This window comes from Micromesistius poutassou (assembly GCF_964030765.1).
Source record: "Micromesistius poutassou genome assembly, chromosome: 8".
Lineage (NCBI taxonomy): Eukaryota > Metazoa > Chordata > Actinopteri > Gadiformes > Gadidae > Micromesistius > Micromesistius poutassou.
In genome coordinates this window covers 15659784-15680455 of record NC_140278.1, presented here as the reverse complement: position 1 = coordinate 15680455, position 20672 = coordinate 15659784, and the positions used below count along the sequence as shown (strand labels likewise).

The 20672-nt window shown below is 43.3% G+C and overlaps 1 protein-coding gene across 1 annotated transcript in view; it reads right to left on the bottom strand.

Annotated features, from left to right (window-relative positions):
• ntrk1 (neurotrophic tyrosine kinase, receptor, type 1) overlaps positions 1–14855 on the bottom strand; it is a gene marked incomplete at its 3' end in the record, with an annotated part of 29654 nt that extends 14799 nt beyond the window's left edge. The window contains exons 1-7 of the mRNA XM_084471468.1: positions 14630–14855; positions 9836–9910; positions 8586–8657; positions 5428–5496; positions 3463–3617; positions 2001–2143; positions 1151–1289 (exon numbers count right to left, since the gene is read on the bottom strand). Of these exons, the coding sequence (XP_084327594.1) occupies positions 1151–1289; positions 2001–2143; positions 3463–3617; positions 5428–5496; positions 8586–8657; positions 9836–9910; positions 14630–14850 (874 nt within the window). The 5' untranslated portion in view covers positions 14851–14855. The remainder of the gene's footprint in view (positions 1–1150; positions 1290–2000; positions 2144–3462; positions 3618–5427; positions 5497–8585; positions 8658–9835; positions 9911–14629) is intronic.
• Between the last annotated feature and the right edge of the window lie 5817 nt (positions 14856–20672).

Sequence of the window (20672 nt, the reverse complement as noted above, 5' to 3'; positions counted from 1 at the left end):
TTGTATGTTGAAAGGAGATGTCAGAGCAATGGCAGGTTTTTCCGCACCAACTGCGGCGAGCAGAACGGGGGGGGGGGGGTAATGGGAGCCACTGTAGCCTCAGCGCTGTAAACACTGACTGTTGAACGAGCTAATTAAGCCTAATTAAAGGGCTGGCGGTTAACGAGCGTCCCTCAGCCGTGGAGGGCCGATGTGGATGGATTAGCACACGCACTAACGCACTTACCGCCCGCCAATCAGCGTGGATGAAGCGGTTTTCCGGACTCGCGGGTAAGGATCCATTAGCGCCGAGCTCAAATGAGATCTTAGCGTGCGGGTTATCTAGTCCCCTATTTTCCCGGGCAGTTATTATCCGTCCCCTGATACCCGTGCCATTGGCTCCTGTTTATTGGTTACCCCGGACTCCTTTTTTTGGGGGGGGGGCTTTGTCTTCTAATGACCGTCACTGAGTTGATGGTGGTGATGTACGATATTGTTTTGGCAATATTTTCAGTAATGTATCGCTAATGCATCCTGCAGTGGTGCTTGTGTGTGTGTGTGTGTGTGTGTGGGGGGGGGGGGGGGGGTTGGGGGGGTCCGCTGGGGCCTGTCACTGGGTGTTGTTCAATTTCCAGCATGCATTAGCGGCGTCGCAAAGTAGACAACAGCATCGCTGAAGTCCCCCGGGTCGAGTGAACGCTGTAATCATAAGTACAGGGCCCGACCCTGGAGGTGAGGGGAGGCTGTCCGGGAACAGGGAGTAGGGTCGGGGTGGTTCTCCCTTCTCTTTTGTGGTTCTCTCCGTGTGCCTCGGCACGAATGGAGAGCCGACCTCGATTGACACAGGAGTGCGCTGTCCACTGCGCTGGTTCACCCAGCCTTGAGTGGCAGCCCCCCCCCCCCCCAAAACAAAACTACTCTTAAAAGGTTGGCTGGGAACACTGCGCTTATTATTTTTAGCAGCCTGTTTGAACAGAAATTCAACATGGAGAGCTTTTCCCTTTATGCTGCTGTCTACCTTGCCTGCAACACAGAGATGAGGCACAGTGTGCTCTCGCCCTCACCTCCATTAAGCTTGACAGCCCCTCATGCATCCCCACCCCCCCCTCCCCACTGACCCGGTGACCCCCCCAGACCCTTCACCGGCTCCTGTGCTACGGGGGCCACTTACACTCGATGTCCAGCTGCACCATGTCCTCTCCCGGCCCAGCTTGGTTCTCCGCCTCGCACGTCAGATTGTGGAGGTTGTCTTTGGAGGAGACCTCCAGGAGCTGCAGCACCAGCTCCAGGGTGGAGCCCATGAGTCTCCTCTGAATTCGGGGAGGAGGATGAGGAGGTGGAGGAGGGAAAGGGGTAGCGAGGGAGGAAGAGCAGGTGGAGGGTGAGGGCATGGAGGAGAGGGAGGAAGAGGTGGAGGACGTGGAGGGTGAGGGCATGGAGGAGAGGGGGGAAGAGGAGGTGGAGGATGAGGGCATGGAGGAGAGGGAGGAAGAGGAGGAGGTGGAGGTGAATGAGGTGGAGGAGTTTTCTCCACAGGATGCAGCAAGTGCAGAGAAAGGATTTGGAGGGGAAGGGAGGGTGGGAGTGTTAGAAGGAGATTTTTTTGTTATTATACTTCTATATTTGTTGCTGAAGGTGTTGTGTTGAGGTCTGAATGGTGGAGTGCGCAGACTGAAAATCGACTGCAAATTGAACACAGTTGTTGTCGGTCAGAAATACTGTTATTTCAAAAAGATAGAGAATAGGACCTAATGTATTTATTAAAATATACTAAATGTATTTCTTAGAAATACCTGAAATATATTTATTCATATTTACAAAATACATACCTCAAGTTCAAATAAATGTATTCAAATATATTTTTTTAAGTAAGTAAGTAAAGTAAATTAACTGTCAAAGTTATCAGCTGTTTTCATTTTTTTGTGTTGGGGAACTTATCTTATCTTATTCTTATCTTAATGTTCTAAACATTAATTCCACCCTGGACGACCAACGGCGCCTTGGTGTGTTGTGTGGCATACCTCGACCACATGGCGGGAATACAGCCTCTCTGTACGCCAGCTCGCCACAGGGGGCGGGGTCCCGCTCACATGACACTCAAACATCAGGTTGCCTCCTTCCTCGATCTTAGTGGCGGACGGGAGGATGGTCACTTCCGGAAGAGCTAGAGAGAGAGAGAGAGAGAGAGATACAACATTATTAAAGGAATAATGCAGAGATATCTTTAAATTGCCGTTTGCCTGTCTTAACCTTGTCACTAATAGAAACATCTAATGTCTGATGGTGTCAAGAACAAATCTGTGCTGAGTGTTCGAAATTTGCTTCGACCAATTCGACCAAAAGTTCAATGTCTGGAAAATGTAGCCGTGCCATTGGGAAGACAAGCGACAACATCCTGTCTTGACAGCAAAGTCCTTAAACATAGTTTCTGTAAAGGTTTAAAATCAAACCTATACTGTAGAACTGTAGAAATACATTTCTTCGTCTACAAGTCGTCTTCTGAATCCTCCATCTTGCCACCGTAGAATGAGTTTTGAGTGCAGATTAATAGCTATCCGGAATTAGTCTTACCCAGAAGACCAGTTGTTTGATTCCAAATTTATCATTGTGCATCCAGAGGGGGAGTTTGCTGGGTTAGCATTTGCTTTTTGTTAGCCGCTAACTCTGCATTGAGTTACAGCAGCCTAGCTCCTGTTCATGTTGGGAGAATACACTAAGTTTATTATTCAAAACAAGTGCCAGTAACAACAAAAGATTGTAGTTTTTCCACAAACACACTGATAATTTGGCACTATTTTCAGTGCTGTAATTATGAGGCTTTTTGATCTGTGAAGCACTGCTGGCACAACAATAGTGTCAGCTTCTGCTGGCTGGGTGGTCTACATTGAGGGTAACCTGTCAGGCTGCATCACAGTAGCCTGATAATCACACTGCCCAAAATATAGTACCAGATTCTGTGTGTCGAAGCCAAACCCAGCAAACTCCCCTTCTGGATGCTCAATGATGAATTAATGATGAAATTATGCTCAATGATGAAATAAAAAAAACACTTCTGAATCTGGCTATGAAAGGCAATCGCAAATTGACAAATATCTTGTCATATCCCTTGAATATAATACCAATTCAATCTTTTAATAAAACAATTTTAATCAAATCAGGGCTTGATCTGAGGGAATTAATTAGGCAATTTATCAACCCTCAATTAAGGATTTACTTCCATTTCACAATTAAATGTATCCCCATGTCCTATGTATGATTCAAATTATATATAAATAATAAAAATAAAAAGTTGATGAATGTATAAGATGCATTTCTGACACAGAACATCTATTTTATAACGTTGAGCCATAAACCATTCAACATACTCCTCCATAGCAGACCTGCGCTCCAGATTGAATGACATAAAATCCCCCCCCCCTCTAACTACACTAGACCTCGCAGCATTGGTATGAAAAACATCTCTTAACCATGAGCTGCACTCACAGCAGTTGTCCATAGGCAGGATGTTCAGAGGTACTTCCTGTCCAAAGGAGAAGCAGGTCATTGGTTGGTTGTCGGGGTCGCCCCGCCCACTGCGTTCCCAATGCTGCAGCCAATGGATTTCACAGGAGCACACCAGGGGGTTGTCCCTCAGCACTCTGAGTAGTGGACCAGGAATAGAATGGCCTTCAGGAATATATATTCATGTACTGTATACACCATTACATTCATTAATATTGAATTGACATCGTCTCTGTAGATTAAGTAATTCAGCCATGTAGATTATCCGTGGTGACTTACAAGGCTCAGAACCATGAAAGCATACAATTATTATTTTTTGTAAATGTAGTTATTTTTAGAAAAACTATCAAAAGGCCAGTTCTTGACCCTTTGAACTTGAAATAGTCATGTGTAATATCTAATATATTAGAAGTTGCATAGTGCAACCACAGGTGAAATGTACATTTAAACTACGTTTCACAGGATAGATTTGAACATTTGGAAAATAACAAGGAGACTGTAAAGGGCTTAAGTACTTTTTAGATACTGTGATTGAATTAAAAAAATTAAAAAATTAAATTTATTTCAATACAAATTCAGAATTAACCTACTCTGTAGGGGAAAAAATATATGACTGTATTTTGTATTTCGGCTTAGCAGCGAGGCAGCTTGTTGCCACGGGAAACCTCCAGTTCTTGTATGTAATTTAAAGATGGTATTTTGGGGGGAAAACAGCTCTTTGTAGCAGGTACTTGAAGTCCATCAACCTTTTTGACTCATCCCATTAGCATCCATAAAGCTCTGAAAGGCGGTCTTTGTGTCTTTTCTGCTTTGGTTTTAATGCCGTCTCCCTGGTTCAGCTGCTACTGTAAGACATTACCTCCGTAGTGGGACTCCAGGGGCGTACACATGCTCTGCTGCCTCTGCAATACAGGGCTGAGCGTGTCCCTAATGAGGGATGTATGTTGTTTGGTTCTGCATTAGCAGACCTGTTGGTTGAGGTCCTGTGTGGTTTCAAACTTGAAGCGTGCATGTGTTGATGTGTTGTTGTAGTATAGTGTAGTAATAATAATAGGGATCCATCTGAGTATGAACTTAAGGTACAAGAAGGATTCCACAAACAGTGATGAACCAAAGAAAACACATGCACTGCTCACACACACACTCACAAACATACACATACACAGACACACAGGGATGGATAATTCTAGTGATAGATAGTGGATGGATAGATCTAGTGATAGATAGTGTATTGATAGTAATAATAGATAGTGGATGGCTGGCTAGTACTAGTGATAGATAGTTGATGGATAGTACTAATGATAGATAGTTGATGGATAGTACTAGTGATAATTAATGGATATATAGTACCTACTTTAGTGGATGGATGGATAGTGGTAGTGCTAGATAGTGGATAGATAGTACTAGTGATAGATAGTGAATATATGGATAGATTATGGATATTGGATAGAGATAGCGGTGATAGTGCTAGTGATAGAGAGTGGATGGATAGAGATAGCGGTGATAGTGCTAGTGATAGAGTGGATGGATAGAGATAGTGGTGATGGTGCTAGTGATAGAGAGTGGATGGATAGAGATAGTGTTAATGGTGCTAGTGATAGAGTGGATGGATAGAGATAGTGTTGATGGTGCTAGTGATAGAGAGTGGATGGATAGAGATAGTGTTGATAGTGCTAGTGATAGAGAGTGGATGGATAGAGATAGTGGTGATGGTGCTAGTGATAGAGAGTGGATGGATAGAGATGGTGATAGAGAGTGGATGGATAGAGATAGTGTTGATAGTGCTAGTGATAGAGAGTGGATGGATAGAGATAGTGGTGATGGTGCTAGTGATAGAGAGTGGATGGATAGAGATAGTGTTGATGGTGCTAGTGATAGAGAGTGGATGGATAGAGATGGTGATAGTGCTAGTGATAGAGAGTGGATTGAAAGTACTTGGTGACTCACAGGTTGAGTAGAGGGAGAAAGTGAAACACTCTCCAGCTGATGTGCTCCAGGACGTTGGACGCCAGGTTTCTATGACAACAGAGAGACGGAGAACCGGGTTAAAATGGCCGCCAAACTGTGGGTCTATCCTTCGCCTGGAGTTGCATGATGTTCCAGGTAGAGGCTCTTGTTCTCAACAAAGCAGATACACACAATGAAAACAAAAATACACACAATATACAAATGAAAAAAGCAGGAAAGAAACCACGGAACCTCGGAAACGGTTCTTCAGTGCACCCTCACAACTTCAGGTGGAACCAAGCTTTGAAATCTATTCCTGGCGCTGCTTTCAAAGACAACAACAGATTTATTAAATATTTTCACTGAAATGCTTTCACCACTCGATGGACAGAGCCCTGAAATGTTTTTTGTCCTTGTTTGTTTGTGTTTCCGAGAAGCTGAATCAGACCTGAACCTTGTGATTATTGCACATGATGAGCCCTGACAACCAACTAAGTAGCCTGAACTGTTTTTGGAATGCAAATATTGTTGCAGCGCCACATATGAGAAACATGGCAAACTGTCTTTTATTTGGTAAAGACTGGTGAGGAAAAGTTTCCCTGCTCTTTATGTGAACAGTAAACCTGTGTGTAAAGGGATTTAGAACAATGAGAGACAGCTTTGAGCTTTGGTGTGCCAGTGGCATCTAGCCTACTTCCAGATGAAATAGTGTGTCTAGACTATAGGAGGGATGTGATTCCATCATTTGTTGGGTGACAAAGACACACTTACTCTAACTAATTTAAATTGCTAAACTACTTTTTCCTTAGTAGATCTGGATCTGAAGGTAAAATGGTAAAACGTGGAAAAAAAATACACTTAGATTTTCAAAAAAACAGGAAAAAACTCTGCATCTCGATTATAGTTATAGTAGTTGTACTATACAGCTGCACTAGTTTTGCGATAAGCCTAAAACCCAGCTCTTTATATAACTTTTTTTTCTCCATTAAATGAAAAGTCAAAAGTAAAGTTTGTAAAGAAAAATAAAAAGAGCACTTGGACTTGTAGAGGGAGAAATAAATAAAACCCCATCGCTCCATCTATAGACCTCATTAAAGACGTAGGAATACTGAGACTCAACTGCTCGCTTCAGAACAATGTGAGCCTGCGAAAAAAAAACCCCTCTGTTAATAGCTTCTGAACGGGCTCTCATCTAATAGCCCTGCTGCCATGTTTCACGTAGAGCACGGGGGGGAGGGGGGGAGGGGGCGTTCACGGTCCCAGCAGGAGCTCATCACCGCGCCCCCTATGATTACCTCTGCTTAAAACACCTCACCGCTGATGAGCAGCTTGGTCAACTGATGGATTTTGTTTTTTATTTTATTTTATCTTTTTACTTAATTATTTATTTCTGATTTGATTCTGATGTATTTCTTTGCTGTTGTGCGATCTGTATGGAGATAAAGTAAATCAATTCACAGCAGAATCAATTTTCAAGAAACAAACAGGGAGTTGTCGATCAAAGCTTCTCGGGAAACAATGAAAAAGGCGATTTTTCACAATTCAAAAAGTCAGTTTTTTAATTGCTGCTTTGTGAATATATAACAGTGCATTCACACTGCATGTCGTTTTCTAATTCCTCTCCATCCGGAGAGCAGCAGGACAGCAGCAGTAGGCAGAGGACGGCTCCCCAGCCTCAGAGGCCTCAGGAGGCGACAGCAGGGGAGGGCCCCTCGTGGAAGCCGATACATATGGAGCCGGGCAGGGTTCGACCCGATACCCGGCGAGGATCAACCATTTGTTTTCCTTGCCCTCCGAAAGTTCATGTCAGATGTGGGGGCCGTTGGGGTCTGATCCATTACCAGCGGGGTGGGCGGGCGGGCGGGGGGGGGGGCAGAGGGTGGAGAAGCCGGGATGATACCCTTACCGTTCCTCCAGCGCTGGTTACATGGAGGTTAGACCCAAGGCCAAAGAAAGGGGGAATAGTGTGTGTGTTTGTACGGTGCGTCTGCTAAATGAATACAGGGGCGAGCAAACAAGCGGGTGGGTTTCCCAAGCAGGAGCAACCGGGCCGAGCTGTTTGATAATCTAAGAGACACATCTGTCTCCCCCCGCCACACCATCACCACCTTCACCCCCTCACCGCCCCATCCCCACACTCGGGTATTGATTAAGTGATAATGGACCCTTAGTGGAGTGTATTTATTATGCATCAGCTGTCGATAATACGCCTGTGCGAGGGAGTAAAAGGTGACTGTTGAATGCCTGTCTCGAATTTCTCACCCCCCCCACCCCCCTCGTCCCCCTCAACACACAACCCCCGAAAATTTCTGTCCCCTTCACCTACAGTGAAGGGGACGTGGCAACCACGTTGTGAAGGATTTAAGATTTAAAGAGTCTTAGAGAAGAGTAAGTTACTCGCCAAATGAAAGACCAAGTTGTCATGGCTACTGTCAATATGCTGGCTGTCTACTGGAAAGTAGGCTTGGGGTTGACCAAAAAATTAAAAAAGCCTAACCTTTAAGACGGACAGGTGTCTGAAGAATAGTCCTGTCTTGCTTTAGAACATTGATTTTGATTAAAATGTGAAAAAGCACCTTTTGAATGTCAGATCAGATGCCAATGTGTTTATCAGATAAACGTCCATTGGGGGAAACCATAACAAGTGGTGAGGGATGATGATGGTGTACTTAATGAAACGTCCAAACATAACAAACTTATAAGATCGGCCTTTGTGTGCACTGTCAACATTCATGTCTCCCGACTGATTGAACGATATCCCAAGGCCCACAGATTGCAAAAACTTACAACAAAACGATCTGATGTTGAGAAACTAAACTAGCTAGAACTGCTTTCTAACTAAGCCATTCCCCGGCTTGGGACAGAACTCTCTTTGTACTCAGTTGCCAGATTAGAACGACGTACAAACAGCATAATGGGCTATTTGATTGACAGGTACAAAGGGCTAATCCTTCCCCTCCCTAGCCAGCACTCACAACATCATAGAGGCTTTTATCCTATGGCTGTTTTATTAATATGGACGTTGGGGCTTTGAACCCAGAACCTTTAGGCTGGGAGCAAACCCCCTAACCACTACTTGACTCTTTTGCCTCCAGAGAGGGCTCATGATAGGAAGATGTTGTGTTTGTGTAGTTATGTTTGATTCACAAGCTACTTACACATACTGCAGCTTGGGGTTGTGCTGGAAGGCTCCGGGGGAAATGAGGCGTAGTTTACAGAATGTGACCGTGCTACAGGAGGTGGAGGAGGAGGAACAATGTTATTCATCACATCAAATGGCTTTCTGTGCAAAACAGTGCTTAACAAGGGAATCAAATGAATAATTGGAACACTGATTTGTTACAATTACAGCAAAATACACAGGGAATCACAAGCTAAACTGGCTAGCTATGTTTTAAGATTTTCTTTAAAAATATTGAGCGATTGTGATGAGGAGGTATAATGTCCTTAAATTACAATACATCGGCAAAAGGCAGGGTTTGTATGGAGGTCTTTTCTACAAGCGTGGAGGGGATTAGAGTCGATTGTATATAATATGTCTCTAATTACCCCTATGGCCTTCTGAAGGGAAACAATTTGATTGGACAATATGAGGGTGGACTATAAGTATGTCCTTTATAGATTTACTCCACTTAACCTCAGAGCAAATATTGTGCTTTTTGGTTTGTGTGTCTTTGAGTAGCCTACTGAGAGTCCATGCTCCAAGAAGCTTATTTCACACAATGCATGGTTTTATTTAGGTACAAGTAGGATCATTGTCTGTGACTTTTTACGTTTACATTTATTTCAACATTATTTACATATAGTTTCAGTAGGCTATATATGCCTATAGGCCTATATATGATATATATATTTTTTTCTTCTTCTTCTTTTTTATATTGATTATTTTACAAATTATTTATTTTTAATACTTTCTGCCTAATTTACAATCTGGGATTTATAAAGCAGGCCTACATTTGATCTTATCTTATATTTTATATATATATATATATATATATATATTACTTTCCATTCCACTACCACTAGGCTGGCAGAACTGACCTAACCTTTTCAATTTTTACCACTGAAATGATATGATCTCACGCAATCTAAACAGCAACAGCTAGCTTTTAAGAGGCATGGCCCAGAGAGGGAAGGGTGAGAGAGGGGAGAAGCCGGTGAGAACAGATTCATGTGATGTTGTTGAACAGAGGACGGATCAAGAGAACAAATTGAGAACAGAACATTCTGACTCTTGTATTTAATATACTGCCATGTGGGGCTTGATTCCCTTGATTCCCTCTAATTCAACATGCTATGGGCAGGCCAATGTGTGGGGAGACAGAACAAACACCTCACATGTTACATAAAGTACCTGTATACATATACATCAACAGGTTAGTACAAACAGATTGGAAAGGTTACTCACAGGTTTTTCAGCTCCCGGTAGTAGACTAGGTCTAGCTCTGTGATGTTCTCCAGGTGAGCTTGGTATTCTATGTATCTGTTGGGTCAAACAGAGAAGAGGAGGGTTTGTTGATGATTAAACACACCATGGCCTCCCACTTGCTGTCCTCTGCAGCATTTACTGTACAAAGAAATAATCAACAGTCTTGCAGTGGGAAAGGGAAGATGCACACAAACAGCTCCAAACAGGAGTGTTGGAAATATGTTTCAAAGGTTTGGGCAAACCTCTGAAATGAAAAATAAAAAGGGTGTGTGGATAAGTTTGACATTGACCCATCCATATTCATCTATCCATTCTATCTATCTAAACATCCATCCATACATTCATCCATTCTTTGATTCATTCTGGAGTTGGACAGTGAATACCGACAGGTCATTAAGGAGAAGGAAGGGGTTAGACAGTACAGAAACAGGTCCTTAAGGATCAGGGAGGGGTTGGACAGTGAATACAGAGACATATGTTTAAGGAGCAGGTAGGGGTGAGACACTGAATAAAGAGCAGGTGGTAAGATAGTGAATATAGAGACAGGTCATTAGGGAGCAGCGAGGGGTTAGACAGTCAATACAAAAGATTGGTCATTACGAAGCCAGAACATTTTGGCTGGGACTCAAACACCCAGAGTCTTGTCAGACACCATCTTGCCCTGCCAAGCAACAATTGGAGCAACGATTTCAGGAGACAGATAGTTCTGTGCGTAGCACAACAATATCATATGATTACAACAAACAGCTTAATCAATAACAAGGTGTTCCCACCTGATCGGCAATAAAGCTCATGTCCCGGCCTAATGAACTGTGGGGAGGCTGAGCTGGAAAAACCTTTTCCTAGCGAGATGCCAGACAGACTAGCGGGAAACACTTCCACCTCCTCCTGGGTCACTTTACATCTACATCTACCTGCAGAGCTATGCAGACACGACAGATAACTCATCCATGCCCTGTACTTCTACTTGTCTTATAGTCTTAACTGCACTGGTGGAGTTCAGTGTTTTTCAGAGCTTTATGTACGTAAATGAGCATTAGTGAGTAGTAAAATGTTTTTGCACTTGCACCCTTAAAGTTATTATAACTAAGGTTATATTGTTACAGTCATAAAGTTGTTTTCAGCCTATCTTGTAGGTCTCTTTGGATAAAAGTGCCTAATGCTAAATGTTTTTTTGCACAAGGAATGTGAGCTCCATTTGTGAGGTCACAAGCCGATGAAAGTGACTGAAGTGAAAATATTCAAGTGATGAGTGATGAGCAAGGCACCGGGATGTTTCCACATCACGCATCTCCACAAGGCTAACAGTATTGAAGCGTCAGTCCTAAACTTTGCTCACTATTCAATCTGAATTCCTCTAATTATGTAAAAACATAGGGAGCCACATTGAAGAGAGTGTAGGCACTGTTTGTTAAGCTCCCAGCGGCAGGGCCAAGGTATATGCTGCTCCATAAACAGTTCTGAAAGGACTGGCTGATCATGTCTGTCTCCATGCATGCTGAGCAGCCTGCTTTTCCAGACAGAGATTCTGACCCTCTGTTGCAGCAAGAGAGGGGGAGATCGAGCCATTTATTTTATTAGGAGATACATTGGTGGGAAGGCAGTAGTGAAATAGATAGATAGATAGATGGATAGATGGCTAGATGGATGGATGGATAAATAGATAGATTCAATGTGCTGCTAACAGGAGACAGACAGTAAGACAGCCAGACAGCGTATGTTGCTGACACACAACCAGACACTGTGTTGCTGACAGAGGGTAAACATGTGTACTCTGCTAGGATTGACCCTTACAGCAGTAATGTGGTTACCGTGCCGGTGGGCTCAGGATTCCCCATTAGCCATGCTTATTGGATAGAGCCAAGTAGGTTATTGTATCTATTGTTCCCGGGTGGTGGTGGTGGGGGGGGATGCTGGAAATTCTTAAATCTGCATTTATAACTCTTGACAAATTATGTATTTCACACAGCTACCGTTGAGAGCCAAGATGGCGAGTAAGGCCCATGGGCCCGCCGTGGGCCGCCAATACACACACACACGTCCCCCACATGGCGGGAAACAGAAGCTCCCTCAGGAGCACATTGATTGAATGGTTCTCTGAGAAAAGTTGCGGACACACCTGGAGTATGGCTGGGTGTGTGTGGGGGGTCAGGGAGAGAGGAGAGGGTGGAGAGGAACGGTATCAGAGAGGAAGAGTGTTGGACAGGGGAGGGGAGGGAGAAATTGCTGGATAAAGGGGGTTCTTTTGTTGAAAGGAGCCAGAGAGAATGGAAGGAAATTGACTTGAGTCATTTGCCACAGATGTTGTTGCTCCTTTATTAGCGGCTAATTGCTCCGTTCAGCACGGCGGAGAGGGGAGAAAAACGCTGTGCAGGCGAGAGTGACATTTAGGATTTTCTTTTCCTTTTCTTTCTCGTGGTGGACAAGTTGCATAAGAACTTGACAATCACAGCTAGCCCTGGTCTTTATTCACATAGTCTGAACATTTGACGTTGATGTATAAACGCTAAACTTGCCTCATTTAAACACCTTTGGGAACGAGTGTTTTACATGCCTTGCTTTCCTCAAGTTAAGTGCTTCCATTACCAACAACAGGTGATGTGTACTGATTCACTATTTGTGCACAAACACGCACGCGCACTGAAACCACACACACACACACACACACACACACACACACACACACACACTGGCCTGCATGGTTGTGTGTGTCTGGTGATTAAATGTTTCTTGGAAGAAAAGTCACAAGCAATCAACTACTGCAACTGGACACTTTTGTACCACTATGTTGTTTGGCTGCTAGCGAGGATGTTAATTGTCAAATATTGGCAGGTAGAACTGCACTTTTAACATGAGTTTATAATTGGAGGAGATTGGGACCCCAGTAATTCTGGGTTGGGGGGGGGGGGGACTAACATATGCTCAGAACAGACTGAGACTGATCATGCTGACCAGGTCTTCCTAGACTTGTAGGAATGGAAATTATAGCAGATGTTTGGTAATTGAAAAATACCTTTCTGCATTTGTTATTTATTCATTAAAAACCCAAAAGCATAACCCATTTGTCAAATTTTGATTTAGAAACGTTTAAAGAGTTTGACATCAGTCAGTTTTCAGGGAATATCTGATGTCGGAGAGATTGTAAGTTATCGATGTCAGATCAAATTAAAGTATTATCCTCAACATTTTTTTTTTATTATTATTATTTTTTTTAATGACCAATTGTGTGCTTCAGTAAATAAGCATGCATATAAATGTAACCTTTCAAATGAAACAGATAATACGACCACATAGGAATGCTTCAGCCCTAGGATATGATAGGATGCAGTAGGTCTACATCCTCTGCCTCCCGCTAGACTCGCTCAACGTACTGAATTATGAATGAATTGGATTAAAATGAAATATAGCGATCCATAATCAATTTTCTAATAAGCTATTGATGGCTCTCATGATGGCAAATACTGAACTATAACCTGATGCCATGGATTTATCATCACTTAAAATGATTAACCTGATGTTTTACTTCCTCAAAGATACGTGTGCCGTTTCTGCCAAAGCAATTGGTATTTTACTGCTGGGTCCTTCTTTATACAATAGTACTGTGGTGGTGCTAAGCTAGATGCTTAGCGTGAGTGACTGGACCTTTATACGGGGATGCAAAGCCCCTGGCCACATGGATCAGAGACAGAGGTCCCATGAGCCACTCTGAGCCAGCCCCGATCAGCAGCAGTAAAACACTGTATTGATAAGCTGAGCACGAGCGCTCGCTGGCATGGTAATGCCACCAAGGTGTTTAAATGCAACAGAGGTACCCACACTCGCTTACTGACTTACACCTCACAAAAGGACACCTACCAAAAGTATGTATTTAAACCGTACTTCTAACAGAAGTACTGGTGTACACCAAACACATGTACTGACTTACATCCATCAAAAGTACTTCATTAAACCATACAGAAGCAGTGGTGTACACTCAACAGGAGTACTTTTTTAAACCGCACAGAAGTACTGGTGTATAGTTTTTTTTGTATTTACATCCAAAAAATTTAAAGGAAGTACCTTTTGTAAGCAAATTGTACCTCAGATCAAACAGTAATTCTGATTCAAACGAATGAAAGTTCTGACAAACAAAAGTACTTACATAAACAATAGAGAAGATTACTCACACCAAACCAAAATTACTTATTTGAATCACAGAGTAGTGACCCACATCAAACAAAATCGGATGCACACCAACCAAACAACAGCACTTGTATTAACCACAGATAATTAATGACACTCCAAACAAGACATGACTCACATCCAAAGCACATGCCGGTAAACCACACAGCATTACTGACTCCACACAACAACTACAGCTACCACAACAGCAGCAACTATACTGTTCTGACTCAAAACAAATAGAAGAACGAACTCAATCCAAACAACATTACTAGCTAATACCAAACAATCAGAGGACCGACTCACACCAAACAACACAAGTTGTGACTCACACCAAACAACACAAGTGGTGATTCACACCAAACAACACAAGTGGTGACTCACACCAAACAACACAAGTGGTGACTCGCAAAAGAATAAATAAGTTGTAACTCACACCAAACAACACAAATACTAACTCACGCAATAAAACAAGTAACAAACAAAACAACGCAACACAAACTACCTGAGTGCTCCCACGCGGGCAGAGCGCGTACGTCGCTAAAGTGAGCGACCTGACCACACATCCCCCGACGGCCGGCCGTGAAAACACCTCTCTGCGGGGCTACTCACATCTCGGTGACGTTCTCGCTCTCCTGTGGGGCCAGGGCGGGCACGCTGGCGATGCCGTCTGCCTCTAGGCACTGCAGCATGGCGAAGGAGCAGCGGCACGCCGCCGGGCAGCCCGCCAGGCCCGGCCGGGGGCCCACGCTCACCAGGACCAGGGTCAGCACCCATGCCGCCGTCCCCATCCTCGGCCCCATCCTGGGGCCGCCTGCTGTAGTATCAGGCATGGCACAAACAGCAGCACCTCCCAAACGACAGTCCTCCACCTCCAACTCCAGCCTTCGGAACAAGTGGCGCTTGTGGTCTTGCTTGTGGTCTTGGTTCTGGTGTTTGTAGTTGTTGCAGTAGTAGCCTGGTGTCTGGTCACCAGCGGGACTAGGCTGAGAGAGATGCAGGTTTAGACTACAGTGGGGAAGTTAGCTCTCTGAGGGTCTGAGGGCACCGAGATTGGGGGGCGGGGGGCGTCCAGGCTGCTCAGGGTCTGCTTGAGAGCCAGGTCTGAACTGAGCTGCAGCAGAAGAGGCAAGGCAGGCTGCATACAGGCCTCTGGGGAGACTGCTGGTGGGCTGCAGCCTCACTTCTTACCCTCCCTCTCTCTCTTTCTTTCCCTCCCTCCCTCTTGCTCTCTCTCTCTCTCTCTCTTTTACTCTGTCACTCTCTCTCGCTCTTTCACTCTCTAATTTTTGCTCTCTCCCCCCTCGCTCTACTATGCCTCTCTTCTCTCTTTCTCTCGCTCTCTTTCTCGCTCTCTCTGTCTCCCTTGCTTTCTGTCACTCTAATTGTTGCTCTCTCTCTTGCTCTCTTTCTCTTTCCCTTTATCTCTTTAATCCTTCCTCTCTATCTGTTCCTCTTTGTTTTTACCTTCCCCCTACTTTCTCTCTGTATCTAATTGTATCTATTGCACACCTTTCTTTGTTATTGTCTTATTGTCTTATCTTACGCCTTCCCTCTCTCCCATTTTACTACCACTCTCCCTTCTCGTTTTCTGTTTTCTCCTCCCCCCCTCCATTTCATTCAATCTCCCCTTCCCTTGTTACTCTCTATCCTTCCCTTTTTAACCCTCTTTCACTCTGTGTTTCTCTCCATCCCTCTCTCTCTCCCTGCCTCTCCCCGCTCCCTCCCTCTCTCTTCTCCATAATTAAGGGAGGAGCTCGACAACAGTTGCCATCAGTGTGTTCAACAGTCACCAGACACCTCTGAGAGAGAAGAGGATTAGTGTGTGTGTGTGTGTGTGTGTGTGTGTGTGTGTGTGTGTGTGTGTGAGCAAGCTGTGTGCAACAAAGAGTGAGAGTCTGTGTGGGCACGCGTGCGTGCGTGCATGCATGTGTGAGTGAGTGTGTGACAGAAAGTGAGATTGTGTGTGTGTGTGTGTGTGTGTGTGTGTGTATGTGTGATGGTAAGATCTATTTCTAAGAGTTAGGGGTGCTGTTTGTCCTTTCATTGTTATGAGTTGTGAGAGGACCCTAGAAGTATGGGAGACTGTTTAGGACAATATCATTGAAGCACTTACACACACTCAGAACTTGCATGCACACACACATCAAACACCTGTACATGCAAAAAACATGCTTGTGCATACACGTAAAACCTTACATTTAGGAAAATATATATTTTTATGTTCAATATCAGTGTTATGACTACAACAAGTGTCTCTCTACAGGTGTATTCAGATCTGTTTTAAAAGGGTGGGTTGTTTTGTGACATGAATATACTGTACCTGTATACTCACCTACTGTAAATCCAATGGATTTACAGCATTGCCTAAATTTTTGATTTAGATTAGGTTAAAGACAGAAAGTAGTCGCCATCGAACATCCTAGTTGTCAATATGTACCTCTAATGTTTTTCAAGATACTTTAGCATGGCCCAAAGCAGATTTCATGTCTATACAGTAATTCATTTCTGAAAACCCAGTTCCTTGTTTGGATTCTGTCTTTTGGATATGTCGTCTATATTGAATGAATTGTGGTGAATTAGGGGTTAAATCATGTTGTGCCACCCAAATTCAGGATGGTCTATGAAGATCCATGTCATTTAACAACTGACCCGATCAGAATTTCAGGGGTTAAAACGTCTTGGGCCATTTCACAGTTATGTTGTCCACAGACTCCATACTGGCAGATGCACATTGATTACAAAAGACCTAAGTGCTTTTTAGTCATTGTTGACGTTTGTGGCAGGCGCACTCACGCTAAATGTTCTTTCACAGAATCAGTAAAGTAATTTTGCCAAATGATATTAGCAATGGTTGTTTTGGTTGTTTTGTTTGGATGATTTGTTCACCCAGATCAGTTTTGTCCTCTAAGACTCAACACTAGAAGACATTTTAACCCCTGAAATGCTGGCTAAGCCTGTGTCTGATATTAGTGGCAACAGAGGATTTAATCCCCAAAGCTGATCTGAATGATATATATTCAGACCTATTTTGCATATGTGAAAGAATAATAATTAAATTCAATTAAATTGTATTTGTATACCCCTTAATCACCATTACAGTCTCAAAGGGCTTAACAGGCCAAATATTTATGACACCCCCCTGACCCAAGCCCCCAAGAGGGCAAGAAAAAAATGTATATACTTTTTTGGAGCAGTATTACATACTTTTATGTTGTACTTAAATACTTTTATGTCGTTAAAACAAACTATCGGGGTGCATTTACAATGTACCCCATGTTACCATTTAGTGTTATATTTTTCTGTGCTGTTGTTAAACTTGATTTCTGTAGAGGCCACTATGTCACATGAGCCATTGCTGTAGTAGTGTCAATGTGGTTAAATAGGGGAATAAGTCACTCTACTAACCCTATGCTGTAGCATCAACCATAAGTATTAGATATTATATATATATATATATATATATATATATATATATATCAACTCAAGGGTTCTTTCTCAGAATAACTGCATAGAACTTGCATAGAACTTGCATAGACCCAATTGGGCAGCAATTCATTGGATATCTCTTTGTTTCTTTGAACATGATCTTGTTAGCTTCCGTGATAGCTGCAAACCAAAAACTGCAACCAAGTATTGGCTTTAACGCTATGGCTGTGTCCCAATTCAGGGGGTGCATTCTTTGAAGGATGCGGCCTATGAAGGTGTGGCCTTCGTAGACCGCAAAGGCCACACCGAAGGCCGAACAAGCGTTGTTAAATGAGATGGTCTAGCCTACAGAGCATTTCCGGATTGCGTAACCAGCTGTTAACATCATTTACCTTGCGTGACCACGCGCCACTCCTGTCTCTTAGCAACCCTGACAGCTGCGGTTCAAACCGGACAGCAGAGGAGAAATATGGAGCCAGAAATCATAATTTTATTTGTTATGTTTTATCTTTCATTGGAGGAGTGGGAGAAGATTCACCGCCGGAGCCGGCGGGTGAAGAGGAAGAGAAGACGTTGGCTTAACGTTAATTAGTTTAACGTTATTTGTCTAGTGTTAATGTCATTGAACTTTGACAATAAAGTTACATATTTAAAATGGTCCCAACCTTACTTTTGTATTAAAAAAAATGGTTTTACTGTTTTGTCATTAAATATGTATTCGCTGCAGCTGCCGCTTCCGCTCTCTCCGCGCCATTCCTGAAAAAAAATCCAACGCGCAATGAATCTTGGGATACATTGGGCCATGAAGGATCCACCCGGTGGATCCTTCCAAATCCGGGAAACAAAGGCTGCATATCTCAGCCGCATTTGAAGGAGCCTTCGAAATGGGACAGCACTTGACGCGCCGCTGTGACGTAAGCGGTCTTCAAATGCGTCCTTCGAAGGATGCAGCCCCTGAATTGGGACACAGCCTATAACTCTCTGTGAAAGGTTTGTATTTTTCTCTGAAAGCGAGGATCCACGATCGATATCCAGCACAAAAAAACGACCATTGAGTGTCCTAGAATACACCGTTGGCAACGTTTAAGTTAGCCTCGGTAAGCTTGGTCGTGGCTAAGCTTATGTGTACATGTACACACACACACACACACACACACACACACACACACACACACACACCCACACACACACAAACAAACGTACAGACGCAGAAATACACACACACACGCACAAAAAGACACTTGCACTTACAAAGACACACACATTCACAATCATGCATGCATGCACGCAAGCCACCACACACACACACACACAATTACTCACTCACACACTTTAGCCTTGAAAGGATCAGTGTTGGTTTGTTAAGTTTGTAAAGAGCTAAAGGGGCAATATGGATTACTTTGATAGAGGGAGAGCGCTAAAGAGCGACAGAAAGAGAGAGAGAGAGAGAGAGAGAGATGGGAGAAGTTGAGATAGAGAGGTAAAGAGCTTAAGGGACAATATGGATTACTTTGATAGAGGGAGAGTGCTAAAGAGTGAGACAGAAAGAGAGAGAGAGAGCAGGGAAAACTAGGTGGAGAGGAAAGATAAATAAGATAGAAATGAGAAACAGAGACAGCTCTGGACGGAGACAGAGATAAAGAGACAAGATATGACTTGATAAAGGGATGGAAGTGTTTTCATAGGAGGCCATGGCAGCTGTTTAAATATCTCATTAATTTCCTATTGGGGTGAAATCAACCTGTACTGCTGGCCTTGCAGGACATGAAATGTCTGCAGACTGCTCAACACTAGTCATTCAGGTGATTTAAAATACGTGGTCCTTTTACCTCCTGTCTGTCAACAGGACAAATTAAAACTGAGTTTGGAAAATGTTGAAAATATTGAATATTGAATATTCAGTTGTTTGCGTGTGTGTGTGTGTGTGCGCGCGCGCGCACGTGTGTGTTTGTGTTCATGGGTTTGTTTCAATGAGTATCTGTGTGCTATTGCATGAATTTTACAGATGGAGATAAGATGATAGGTCAGCATATGGCAGTAAGATGGTAGTTAGCGATGTGGTTAATGCTACCCATCACATTGGCGATTCTGTCCCTTGATGTCCTAACCATTGTGCTTATCTTTGACATTACGGGGTTAAATAGATTTCAAAGGCTACCATTGCAATTAACCCTATACATTCCCATCAATCTGGGAGATGTATGAGAACATAATCAAATTGAATACCAACGGACAAATGAGAGCATAATTAACTGTGAAATTACCCATTATTTCCAAATGATACCACTGCACCAAAGAGACGCGTGTGTCATAGAGCAGGAGATTGTGTTTGAATTGTCTCGGTAGATTGGACAATGGACTATTAACAAAGACAGAATAACATAATTTTAGATGCTTTTGATCAGCGTTACAAACTTTTGTGGAGAGTCTGGAGACTCCTAAGCACGTTTTTCATTTTATTATAATATGCCGGTTACAGTCAAAGTGCCTAAAGAATCTGGGAATACAAATGATTTAAGTCAAATTTTAAATTATGCAAAACCAAAAATGTAAGTCAACATACATGTATGCTCTGACCACAGAACACCGCCGCATAAATGGCTCACCTATAGCTGGTAACAGCTGGGTGAGCAACAGGAGACAAAGGACCCAAAAGCACAGCTCAGGAGGCAGAGAGAATGGACTTTGTTCGGTATACAGGAAAACAGTCGTTGATCAGGCAAAAATCTGGCAGGGAGAAGGCAAAGGCGGAGTCTGGGTTCAACAGGCAGGAATCAGGATTTGTGAATCGAGAATCGAGATATTACTTGGAAAAATGCCGGGCCGCTTGATGCAAAGAATAAAGATGAACTGGCACAGCGGAATGGAAACACGCTGACTAAGGCCCCGTTTACACGAGGACGCTTGCGGGTAAAAACAACAAAATATTTTATCTGAAGTACCTTTCGTGTAGACGGTGACAGCGTTTTTGGGGCTTAAAAATGCAAAAATCTGAAACCACCCTCCAGAGTGGAAAACTTGGAATACGCTCCGCCGTAGCGTTTCCGTCTACACTGCCAACACGCAAAACTCTGCTCAGATCTGCTCATGTCGCATACGCATTTACGTCACATACATGCGCCAGTACAGGGAAATAAACAAACATGTCGGATTATTTCCATGCGTAGAACCTTCAAGCTGCTCTGGCAGCTCTAATAAACTTACAGGAGTCTTTCCACGAAATGTA